Genomic DNA, 12,941 nt, shown 5'->3' with positions numbered 1-12,941 from the left:
GCTGGAGAGATGGCTCAGAGGTTAAGAGCATTGCCTGCTCTTCCAAAGGTCCTGAGTTCAATTCCCAGCAACCACATGGTGGCTCACAACCATCTCTCCTGGCCTGCAGGTATACACACAGACAGAATATTGTATACATAATAAATAAATATTTAAAAAAAAAAAAAAAGAAAGAAAAGAGGGGTCTACCCTGACAAAAGGAGAGTTCTGAGTATACAGTTCAGTGGTAGAGTGCTTGCCTAGCATGCTTGAGGCCCTAGATTTGACCTTGACACCATACAGGAGAAAAACAACAGGGTGGAATTGTGGGTGCAGCTTAATTTAGCACATGTTCAGCAAGTGCAAGGTCCTGAGTTCAATTCCCAGGGACTACTAAAAACTAAACCACAGGGGCCGGACAAAGGTAAAGTGCTCGTTGTGAAAGAATGAGGACCTGAGCTGGACCCCAGCAAACACACAGGATCAAGTGTGAGCTAGGTGCGGAGGCCCACACCTGTTATTCTAGCACCCAAAACGCAGAGGCAGCCTGGTCTACACAGTGAGTTCCCAAGACAGCCAGGGCTAAATAGTAAGACCTTATCTTTAAAGGGAATGGGATGAAGTGGGGTGAGGTGGGGTAGGGTAGGGTGGGATAGAGGGATGATTTAGTAGGTTAAGAGCACTAATTGTTCTTCCTGAGGATCCACATGGTGGCCCATAGCTGTCCGTGGCTCAGGTCCCAAGGGATCCAGTGCTCTCTTCCAGCCTCCATGGACACCAGGCTATTCGTATACAAAAAGAATTTTAGAAAGTTAAGGTATGAGGGCAAGGGATAGCTCAGCAGTATATAACTGGCTGGGTGGTGGCGGTGTTAGCCTGGTCTACAGAGCCAGTTCCAGGACAACCAATGCCACATAAAGAAACAAACAACAACAACAACAACAAAAAGTGTGTAACCACTTTTGCAGAAGACCCCAGTTCGATTCCCAGCACCCACGTCAGGCAGCTCACAACTGCTTGTAACTCCAGCTCCAGGGGATCCTGTGCCCTCCTCTGGCCTTTGAGGTCATCTATACTCACATATGCACACACACAAATAAAAAATAAAAGAACCTTTTAAAAATGCAGGTGTGAGTCAGTGTGATGTGCACATGGGTTTCCAGGACTTGAGAGGTGGCAGGAAGTCCAAGGTTACCCTACATAGCAAGTTCAGTCAGCCTGTCTGGACTATATGAGATCCTGCCTCAAAAAAAGCCAGGCATGGCAGTGCACATGGAACCATGGCTCTACAGAGTATGAGGAATGTGGAAATGGGAATCCCTGTCTGGCCAAATAGATGATCCCCAAGTCTCTTGTTCTTCCGTCCTTCTATGATGACGCTCAACACCCCACCCCCTCTCTGCATTAACCTGTAGCCAAGATAGTCTCAGCAGTTCCTAGAACACAGCTTCCAGGCAGGACTGTGCACGCAGTCACATGACTGGCCACACCCCTGCTAGTTCACTTAACTTCCCTCTGTCACTGTTCTACACTCTGAGTCTGGCCTTTCCACACAATGTCCACACATTCCTATAGGCCCAGTCATCGCTCACTGAACAGTGGCTGTTGTGGGCCCGGCACCGCACTAGACACCAAGCCTCACTCCACTGAACGCCTGGTTTTCATGGTCTTGCTCCACAGTCCTGGCTGGCCTGGAGCTTCAAGACTGAGGATTATAGACATCTGCCATGTTTGGCCTCTCACTCAACTGCCTCCTTTTCTCCTTACAGGTTTTTATTAGCCTGTGGGGGTTGTGTGAGAGGGTACGGCACATACACTGTGCACGCGTGGGGGTTAGACGACGGTTTCGTGAAGTGTGCTCTCTCCTTCCACTTTTATGTGGGTTCTGGGGCTCAAATTTAGGTCACGAGGCTTCTGCCTGGCCTCAAACTCAAAATCCTTCTCCCACAACCTCCCAAGTGCTGGGATTACAGATCTGTGACACCATGTTTACAAAAAGCTGCATTTTACCTTTTCAAACTTCATGTACCACAGGTTAGCTGGAACTTACTCTGTAGCTGAAGGGGAGTTTGAACTTCTGATCCTCCTGCCTCTGCCTCCCAAGTGCTGAGGTACAGTCAGAAACCACCATGCCTAGTTTATACAGTGCTATTGATCAAACCCAGGGCTTCCTGCTACGCAAGCACACTACCAACTGAACTACAGCCCCAGCCCACTTCACCACTGTTAAAGGGATTCAGCGAAAGGTTCTAGATCCCAGAACCCAGGAGGGAAGCAAACATAATGGAGTTTGCAGTCATTACTTTAACTGATCTTCAAAACTCTCTACTAAGGAAGGACCCACAGGGCACTCAGGCAAGGACTAAGCACTGCCCTACAGTGCTGGGTCTTTAATTTTGAGGAGTTTATTATTTAGCAATGCAGGATGGGTGAAACAAAGAATTTCTGGGTCTGCCAAAGGAAAGCTATCTCAAAGCAAACAGACAGAGAAAGCACAGCACACAAGTCTGGGTTCTCAGAGACCAAGCAGAATAGCAAAGGCAACCCCTCGATACCTTCCATTTGCAGCAAACCGTGGCCCTGCAGTACTGCATGAAGTCCAGCACAGCGACCGCCCCCAGGCCCAGGCTCAGCAGCACACTGAGGTTGTCCACCAACAGCACTGGGTACTTCCACGGAGTCTCCCCACTGTCCATGGGCTTCAGGGTGTCCTGTACAAACTCATACAGTGTCTGGAGGTTTCCTGCGCTGGCCTCTCTAGAGACACAGGGGAAAAAGTCACCAGAGCTCACTCAACGGATGCTTTATTTTATTTTGAGACTGTCTCATGAACCTCAGGCTGGCCTTGAACTCACTATGTAGTGACCTTGATTTTCTCATTTTCCTCTTTCCACTCCTGAGTACTTCCTCACATACAGGACCCCTGGCTTTACACAGAGCTGGGTCACATACAGGGATCTCCGCGCACTAAGGAAACACTGTCAACCTAACTACAGCCCCAGTCCTCTTCTTCTCATAGAGTGTCACTGTAGAACTGACCTGGAGTTCACTATCCTATTGTCTACCTCCCAAGTGCTAGGATTATGGACATGTGCCACCATGCCTGGCTCTACAGATGTTTATCTGGGACAAAGTAGCATCAAGGAAGGCTGGAGGAGGCAAAGAACTGGAAAAGAACACACACACACACAGAGACACGAGTAAGTTTTACTTTACTCCAGTTCAAGTATTTTCTGAGGCCTACGGGGTACAAAGGTAAAATTTAGGAGCTACAAAAAAAATGAACAAAAATTGGGGCCCTGAAGAGATATCACAGAAATCTGGCATGGTGATTCATGCCTACCCCAACTACTATAGAAGCAGGACAACAGCAAGCTGGAGGCCAGCCTGGGGAAGACTGTGGACTGTTTCACAAGAGGGATGTAAAGTAAAAGAGAACCATACATACAGCCTCCCCACCCCCCCAAAGCTATGGCACCTAGAAGAGTAAGTCAGATGGGGCAAGCCGGAGAGGCGTCCCAGGAGACCCTGAGGTGCTGGAGGAAGTGACACAGCATTTCAGGTGTGTTGGGGAGGAGTGGCAGTCTATAGGCTGCTGGTATACGTGTTTCTGACCAACCCACCTCCACCTTCCCCAGGGATGTTGCAAGCAGTCATTTCCCGGCAGTGGGAGGAGGAATGGAGCATAGGGCCCACGGCGACTACCCTCTCCCTTGGCACTGGGCACTCCTAAGGAGAACAGCTCCCTACACACTGGGATCAGGTATAACAAGCCCCTGCAGCTGGAGGATAAATCCAAGGTCAGGGTGTAAGGGAAGATGTCACACATGCACACACAGAGCATTCTAGCCACTGCGTAAGGGTCTATCTGAAAGAGCAGGGCAGTGGGGACTCCTTTGTGAAAGAAAAAAAACAGCAGCCAAATCAGGGCTGATGTTGAGAAGGGTTGAAAAGTGCAGCACAGCCAGTTAGTCCTGTGATGGCGAAAACCAAACGAGAAGGCAACAGTTTTCGGTTGTTAGAATCACATCAGAGATCTTTAGACTTGCAGGTCACTCCTTCTGCCTCAGCTACCCACTCTGTTGCTAGAAAGCCGAACAGCCAGAGACAATGGGCTAACAAACAAATATGGCTATGTTCCAATAAAATTGTATTTACCAATACTGGTCACTAGCCCATAACCCTTAGTTTCTACAGAAGGGCACAAAAAAGCAAAGGAGTCGCACTAGGGGCCTGAGTCACCACAGAGAAACAGCAAAGCCTTTCACTGTGCCACACTCACTGTGAATGACGCTTGCTATAGCTCTGGGGACCACTCCTGCCTTCCCACACACAGCTGCCCCATCTGGTCCCACCGACCAGCTGTGCGGTCTGACCTGAGAAACTGCAGGGGTTGAGGCTCCTCCGGAGTGTGGAAGAAGATGTCCACTGTGGACTTGAGGCCCTCCAGGAAGACAAGCTGCCCGCTTTCCCGTGCTGCTGTCAGGTTGACACCCTAAATGGGACGAGAAACGGAGTGAAGTGCTGTGCCCTGCGGGGAACCTTTAAGAGAAACTACACACCAGCTAATAAGAGGGTAGGACACATCCCAAACCCGCTGAAGTGTTCCCGCTGTCCCTGTCTGCTCTCAGATGCTCACGACAAGGATTCGTGTATCCCAAGCAGACCCTGACTTACAATGTTGTATACAAGATAACCTTGAATTTTTTTTTAATTTGTTTTGTTTTTTTTCTGAGACAGGGTTTCTCTGTGTAACCCTGGCTATCCTGTAACACTTTCTGTAGACCTGGATGGTCTCAAACACACAGGGATTTACCTGCCTCTGCCTCCCGAGTGCTGGGATTAAAGATGTGCACCACCAAGTCTGGCTTTCTTTCTCTCTTCCCTTTCAGGTTTATTTTCAGGTTTTTTTAAAAAAAATATTTATTTATTTGTTATGTATACAATGGTCTATCTGTGTGTATGCCTGCAGGCCCGAAGAGGGCACCAGACCTTATTACAGATGGTTGTGAGCCACCATGCGGTTGCTGGGAATTGAACTCAGGACCTTTGGAAGAGCAGGCAATGCTCTTAACCGCTGAGCCATCTCTCCAGCCCCCTATTTTCATGTTTTAATTGTGTGTATGTGACTGGCATGCAAGTGCAGGGCCTCAGAGGTTATGAGCTGCCTGACAGGGGTGCTGGGAGCCGAACTCAGGTCCTCTGCAACAGCACTAAGTGCTCTTAGCCACTATTCCGTCTCTGCAGTCCCAGCCCTGAACTTTCGATCCCTCTGCCTCTACTTCCTGAGTTCTGGGATCACAGGTATACGCTACCAGTTTACAAGGTGCCGAGGATTGAAACTCAGGCTTGGTGCATGCTAGGAGAAACAACTTTGGTTTTCGAGACAGGGTTTTCTCTGGGGGACAGTCCTGACTGTCCTGGAAATCACTCTGTAGGTCAGGCTGGCCTCAAACTCACAGAGATCCTCCTGCCTCTACCTCCCAGGGGCGGGGATTAAGGGCACGCGCTACCACTGCCCGGCTTTTTTTTTTTTTAAACAGGGTCTTACAATGCAGTCCTGACTGGAATGGAACTCACTATGTAGACTAGACTGGCCTTGAATTTACAGAGCTCCTTCTGCCTCTGACTCTCTAGTGCTGGGGTTAGAATCATAGGCTACTACCTTAACTGGCCGCAACCAATGAAGGGTTTGATTGACTATCATCTACAAACACTAGGTCTGATTCTATATGTTTCCTACAAAGCATGCCCAGATTTTGCTTTAATCCTTTAGATAAGGGGTTCAGGGTCCCAAGATTTCCTTTGTCCTAGGTTCTCCACTAGAGAAAATGAAAAGCCCAGCCTTAGCCTGTGTGTAGCACATGCTCTTACACAGGGATGTCACCAGAGAGGGCTGCAATACTTACCAGCTTCTGCCCCACAATATTATAGTGGCTGAAGGACTGGACGAGTGCCACAAAGCATACTTTACAATTGGCTAGAAAACAAAATACATTGACTTCTTAAACAAATCCTCTGCTTACGACCAGACAGGAATAATTCATTCTTCTGGAGACGGAAGCAGTGAGGGAGGTCTGGGCAACACCAGAGAGCTTGTACCCTGAAATGATGGTGTGTGATTTCAGTCTACAGTGCATCTCCCCACTTGTCTCAGTTAGGGTTTCTACTGCTGTGAAGAGACACCATGACCACGGCACTTTTCTTCCCCCAAGACAGGGTTTCTCTGTGGCTTTAGAGCCTGTCCCGGAACTAGCTCTGTAGACCAGGTTGGCCTCGAACTCACCACGGCACTCTTATAAAGAAAACTCATTACGGCTGGCTAACAGTTTCAGAAGTTTAACCCACTATTGTGGTGGGAAGCAAGGCAGCATTGTAAGCAGACATGGTGCTAAGAATTCTTGTGACTCTTGATTCACAAGCAACCAAGAGTAAACTGTGTCCCACACTGTATGGCTTGGGCATATATGAGACCTCAAAGCCTGCCCCCTCAAGAGGTGACACACTCCCTTCAACAAGGCCACACCTCCTAATAGCACCACTCCCTACAGATCAAGCTTTCAAACAGGGTCACACCTATTCAAACCACCACACTCCTCTTCATTTTGCTGGTCTTCAACTCCCTGTATAACCCAGGATGACCTTGAACTCTATTTTTGCTTTCTTTTGGTTTTTAAAGACAGGGTCTCACTATGTAGCTATAGTTGTCCTGGAACTATCTACATAGACCAGGCTGGCCCCAAACTCAGAGATTCACCGGCCTCTGCCTCCCCAAGCGCTGGGAAAGGCATGCACCACTACCACCCAGTTCTATTTATATTTTAATATTATGTATAGGATGTTTGACCTGAATGCATGCTTGTATGCACTAAGTATGTCTGGTGTCCTTATTGACTAGAAGAGGGCAACAGATGCCCTAGAACTGAAGTTACACACTTGTGAGTGATTATGTGGGCGCTGGAAGTAAAACCTGGATTCCCTGGAAAACCAGCCAGTACTTTTAACACTAAGCCATTTCCCCAGGTCAACCTTGAACTCTTAATTCTCTGACCTCTAACTCCTGAATGCTTGGATTAGTAGCTTGAGCTACCACACTTGGTTTATATGGTGCTGGGAATTCAACTCCAGGCTTCACATATATTAAGCAAACTGTCTATAAACTGAGCTACAACCCCAAGTCCCTAAGATGCATAAAAAATTCCTGTTATATGTCTGCATGATGTGTATAAGCACAGAAGTCAGAGAACAGCTTTGAGGAGTTCGTTCTCTCCTTCCAAACCTTCACACAGGTCCAAACATTGAAGCCAGGGTGCAAACTTGTGGAACAAGTACTTTTACCTGCGGAACCATCTTACCAAGCCAAAATGTACTTTATTCCTTTTGTTTTCTAGTACTGGGGATTAAGCCCAGTACTACTGCTAAATTACATCTCCATACTTTGCTTGGTTATTTACTTATCTATCTATCTGTGGGCTGTATACATGTCCCAGGGTGGATACAGAAGACAGAAGAGAGCGTGTGGGAATTATTCTTCCCTCCCACCACGTGGGCCCTAGGGATTGAGCTCAGGAGGTCATCAGGCCATGCTTTTTACTAACTGAGTTATCGCCCTGGCTCTGAAGCATGTGTGTGTATGTGCATGTATGGAGGCCAAAGATCAGCATCAGGTGGCCTGCTCAGCTGTTCCCATCTCATTTTTGGAGACAGAGTCTCTCACTGGATCTGCCCCACTCTTCTCCTGTCCCCCCACCCCCAGTGCTATGCTTACAGATCTGCACCACACACAGCTTTGATGGAAGTTCTGGAGAATGGGGCTCAGGTCCTCACGCTTGGGTGGCAGGCATTTTACCAAATGTACTATTTCCATAGCGTCTAGGTACTTAACTTTATTCTCTTGTAAATTGTGTCTCTTCTCCAATTTTGTTGTGTATACAGGAATACAATGGATAAACAGTGTCATATGACAAGGTATTAAACTCTAAGAAACTCCAGCTACTTAACTGAGCCGTATTCATTCTAATAATTTACCCATAAACGATTTTGTTTTTCTATGATATAGAATAGAAAAATCACATCATATGAAAAAACAAAATTACTTCAAAGCTGTAAATGAGTACAGCAAGGCATACTACAGGTCTACCCCATATCATGGCCAGCAAGTGCATCCTCAGGGAGCAACCAACAGTGAACGGGTGTTGTGCTGGGGACGTAGCTAAGCTGACAACGCGCTTACCTAGCATCCACGAAGCAGTGAGCTGGATGCCCAGCACTGAATAAAATCAGGCATGGGGGACATATCTGTAATTCTAGGACTTTCAAAGTGGAGAAAAGAGGACCTGAAATTCTGGGTCATCCTCTGCTATATAGCAAATCAAAGCCTAGCCTGGGCTATAGGAGACTAAGATTCACAATAATACCTCCACAAGGCCGGGGGGGGGGTGGCGGGTGGCACAGGCCTTTAATCCCAACACTTAGGAGGCAGAGGAAGGTGGATCTCTGTGAGTTCAAGGCCAACCTGGTCTACAATAGTAAGTTCCAGGACAGGCTCCATAACAGAAGAGGGCACCAGATCTCACTATAGATAGTTATGAGTTACCATGTGGTAGCTGGGAATTGAACTCAGGACCTCTGGAAGAGCAGCCAGTGCTCGTAACCTCTGAGCCATCTCTCTAGCCCCTGGGTTTCCTTTTCTTGTGTTTGTTTGTTTGCTTATTTGGGACGAATTTCTCTATACGGCCCTGGCTGTCCTGCCTCCCAAGAACTAGTTCTAAAAACATGTGCCACCATGTCCAGCTGAACAAATTTTTGTTTCATTTGAAGTCACAGATAGTTATGAGCCCATTATTGGGTGCTAGGAATCAAACCTGGGTCCTCTGAGAGAGTAGCCAAGTGATCTTAACCTCTAAGCCATCTCTGCAGACCTGAGTTTCCTTTTCTATAGCATCAGGGAGCTGCCTACCTTTGAGGTAGAAGGAAAGGAAATGATGCACAAGGAAGCTGCCGTCGGTCTTGGCATCACAGAGCAGAGTCAGTTTCCCCTGAAAGTTAAGAACGTACGTAAATCAGACCCACTGTGAAGAGGTTCGTCCCCGCAGAAAATTAAGCCAATTATGGTGGACATTTCTACTTGTTAGTGCTAATGATATATATATATATATACATATATATATATATATATATATACACATATATTCAATTAACCCAAAAATCAGTAAACGTCAGAGTCGAGGAGATGGCTCAGTGGGTAAATCGCTCACTGTGTGATAATGAGGACCTCAGTTCAAATCCTCAGAACTTGAGTAAAAGTCACTACCAGGAGTGAGCATCTGTAAGCTCAGTGCTTCTACAGAGAGACAGAAGGCAAAGACGGAAAACCTCTAGAAGCTCTTGGTCCAGCTAATGTATACAGTGAATAACCATCTCAAAACAAAGTAAGAGGACTGAACGCCACGCCCACACCAGGGCATGTGTGTGTGCAACCTTATCCACATACACAAAAGTGGGAACACATATGCACGCAAAGATCAAAAACTGAAAAAAAAATCAGGGCTGGAGAGATGACTTACAAGGGAATACACTGCTCTGCAGGGACCAGGTTTGGTTCCTCGTACCAGCATCAGGCAACTCACAACTGCCTGTAACTCCAGCCCCAGGAGGGTCTAACAATCTTCTAGTTTCTACAGATCGCACTCATCCAACAGATATGTGCGAATATACATAGTTAAAAATAATAAACATAAGGGGCTGGAGAGATGGCTCAGAGGTTAAGAGCACTGAGTGCTCTTCCAAAGGTCCTGAGTTCAATTCCCAGCAACCACATGGTAGCTCACAGCCACCTATAATGAGATCTGGTCCCGTCTTCTGGCATGCGAGCATACATGGAAGGAATGTTATATACATAATAAATAAATAAATCTTAAAAAAAATAAACATAAGATCTTAAAAAATCAATTATTAGCTGGGCGGTGGTGGCGCACACCTTTAATCCCAGTACTCAGAAAGCAGAGGCTGGAGGATCTCTGAGTTCAAGGCTAGCCTGGTTTGAACATTCAAGGCTACACAGAGAAACCCAGTCTCAAAAAAACAAAACAAAAACAAGCAAAAAAAAAAAAAAAGTCCCAGCAGTGTGTAGCTACCCGCGGGAGCCTTTTCTACTTCTGTGAGTAGCAACAGCAGGATCAAAGGGTGTCTGTCACACATCACCTCAATGCTGTGTCAACTTTAGGCAAATGTGTCTAATGTCTCTAGGTTTCAGTTGCCCCCCCACACACATACAAAATGCCAAATCATACTTCCGGGCCTTAAGTACCTGACCCACCCATTTCCTGTTGTCACTGTGGACCTGGGAAATGCCCTAGCAATTCACAAAGTAGCCAGAGCTAACTGGAGGCTTGGACAGTCAAGAACTGTTGGGCAAATAAAGTCGACAAGGATCTTTTAAGGACTTTCCACATGTGATATGTTCACTGCTAATTATAGAATAAGACACATATAATCCTGGCAGAGGTAACCTCTACGTGAAAATGTGAAAGATATTGAGGTTCCGTGGAGAGTGCGCAGCCTGAGGAAAATAGAGTGGAAGGACTTTGCTGAATGCCTTGTGCAAACAGATGTTGAACTGTTGTTGACAGTTCATAGACAGCCTCAGGGGGGCTGGAGAGATGGCTCAGCAGTTAAGAGCACTGCTCTACCAGAGGTCCTGGGTTCAATTCCCAGCAACCACATGGTGGCTCACAACCATTCCAAAATGAGATCTGGTGCCTTCTTCTGGCCTTCAGGCATACAATGTAGAATATTGTATACATAATAAGTAAATCTTTTTTTTTTTTTTTTAAAAAAAGGACACCATCAGCAACTTGAATGTTCCACGGTGGAGGGAGACTCAGGTAAGAGGCTCCTCTCGAAACCGCACTGCAACCACCTCTGGGCGCCAGAGTGGCACGGAGGACACGGTCTCAGGGGCTGGAAACGGGGTACAAGGACGCTAAGCACACGCAAGATGACTCAGTCGCCAATCTTACGGATGCCCAAGCAGTCAACCTCGGTCCTGGCGAGCCCTCGCCAGACTACAACTCCCAGATGCCCTGGGTTTACGGCAGCAGCGCCAGCCCCACGGCGCGGCTTTCCGGATGCAATCTTCCCGCACGCTCCCGGGACACGCCCCCCTCTGGGCCGCCCGACATCTTACCTGCTCAGTCTTGTCTGGGGTGGTGCTGAGAAGGTTATTGAGTTCCGGGAACATTGTGAACTGGGGTGAGGAATTAGGGCTCTACAGAGAGAGAGCATGAAGACCCAAGAACAACACCCGCCGAGGCCTTGCTCGCGCGCGTGAGAAAGTGCGCACGCGTGATCCCTCTCCCCGCATCAGCCAATCAGGTTTGAACTTGCGATGCTGCTGCGCAAGCGCGTGATCACGTGTCCCGGTGATGCCGAGCCGTAGAGCAATCCCTAGTCTAGCAATAGGCTATGCTGTGGCTTCGATAGTGGCCTTCTCCCCTACGTTTTAGCGGAAGAGGGCGAACTTCCTCCTTTCTTTGGGCAGGCTTCCCTGCAGCTCCGGGTCTCGGTCTCTCCACATGGTTTCCTCGTGTGTTGCACACAAGCTTGGACTAGATCCATATAGGGAAGATGCTAGCATGATCGTCACAGAAAGCAGGAAATCAAAACTTAATAGCACAAAACTAATCCTGAAAGTTCTCTATATAAAAGCAAAAGACGACGGGTTAAAGAGATGGCTTGTTGCTCTTCCGGAGGGCCAGGCTTTGGTTCTCAGCACCCATATTGGATTACTCAGACTTTAACTCCCACTCCAGGGGATCCGATGCCATCTTCTGGCCTCTGCAGCACACACACACACACACACACACACACACACACCATGCAAAAAAAATTTTTTTTAAAGATTTATTTATTTATTATGTATACAGTATTCTCAGTACTCTGTCTGCAGACCAGAAGAGGGCACCAGATCTCATCACAGATGGTTATGAGCCAACATGTGGTTTCTGGGAATTGAACTCAGGACCTTTGGAAGAGCAGGCGGCGCTCTTAACCTCTGAGCCATCTCTCCAGCCTCCAACATGCAAAAAAATTTTTTAAGAGGACTCCACAGATTTCAGAGAACCCTGATTTGATTCCCGCTGGCCACATAACTTCTGTAACTCCAGTTCCAGGGGGAATCGGATACCTCTTCTGGCCTCCCAGGGCATCAGACATAAAAATGGTACGTTCAGTCAAAACATTCCTATGCATAGTTTTGTTTCTGATTTTGTTTTGTTTTGCTTTTTTTTTTTTAAATGTGAGGCCCTCTCTTTCAAAAAAAAAAAAGCTAGGGAATAAGAGATTATAAATCAGAGGACATTCACTTGCCTAACATGTGGGAAACCCTGCGTTTCAGCCCCATTACAACAAAAACAACATAAAAAACTTGCCCACACCTGTGACTAGCACTCTTGAGGCAGAGGCTGGATCTCTGGGTTCCAGCCTGGTCTACAAAGCAAGTTCCAGGACAACCAGGGCTATACAGTGAAATGCTGTATCAAAAAAACCCAAAACCCAACCAACCAACCAAAAAGAATAAAAATAATGGAATATATATATAAACATATATGCATGTAACAACATTGAGAAAAGAGGTTGTCAGTGTGAAAAAGCAAGGGGAGATATATGGAAGGTTTGGAGAGAGGAAAGGGAAGAAGATGTAATTATATTACAATCTCAAAAGAAATAATTAGGAATAAAAAATAAATATAAAAACGTCCTTTCTCTCTAGGTGGTGGTGGTGCACGCCTTTGATCCCAGCAATCGAGAGGCAGAAGCAGGCAGATCTCTGAGTTCGAGACCAGCCTGGTCCTCAAATCAGGTACCAGAACAGCCAGAGCAGTTACACGGAGACACTGTAATGTCTGCTCTGTCTCTCTCTCTCTCTCTCTCTCTCTCTGTCTCTCTCTCTCTCTCTCTCT

The 12,941-nt window shown here is 47.0% G+C and overlaps 1 protein-coding gene across 2 annotated transcripts in view; it reads right to left on the bottom strand.

Moving 5' to 3' along the window:
* Elp6 (elongator acetyltransferase complex subunit 6) overlaps positions 1–11,345 on the bottom strand; it is a 16,996-nt gene extending 5,651 nt beyond the window's left edge. The window contains exons 1-5 of one of the 2 annotated variants that reach the window (XM_005347990.2): positions 11,168–11,345; positions 8,939–9,017; positions 5,889–5,959; positions 4,356–4,474; positions 2,535–2,736 (exon numbers count right to left, since the gene is read on the bottom strand). In XM_005347990.2, the coding sequence (XP_005348047.1) occupies positions 2,535–2,736; positions 4,356–4,474; positions 5,889–5,959; positions 8,939–9,017; positions 11,168–11,221 (525 nt within the window). In that variant the 5' untranslated portion in view covers positions 11,222–11,345. The remainder of the gene's footprint in view (positions 1–2,534; positions 2,737–4,355; positions 4,475–5,888; positions 5,960–8,938; positions 9,018–11,167) is intronic. The other variant, XM_013346467.2, reaches the window with a different exon arrangement.
* Between the last annotated feature and the right edge of the window lie 1,596 nt (positions 11,346–12,941).

The sequence above is a fragment of the Microtus ochrogaster genome, chromosome 5, assembly GCF_000317375.1.
Source record: "Microtus ochrogaster isolate Prairie Vole_2 chromosome 5, MicOch1.0, whole genome shotgun sequence".
Classification (NCBI taxonomy): Eukaryota; Metazoa; Chordata; class Mammalia; order Rodentia; family Cricetidae; genus Microtus; species Microtus ochrogaster.
This window is presented reverse-complemented; position numbering and strand designations above follow the sequence as displayed.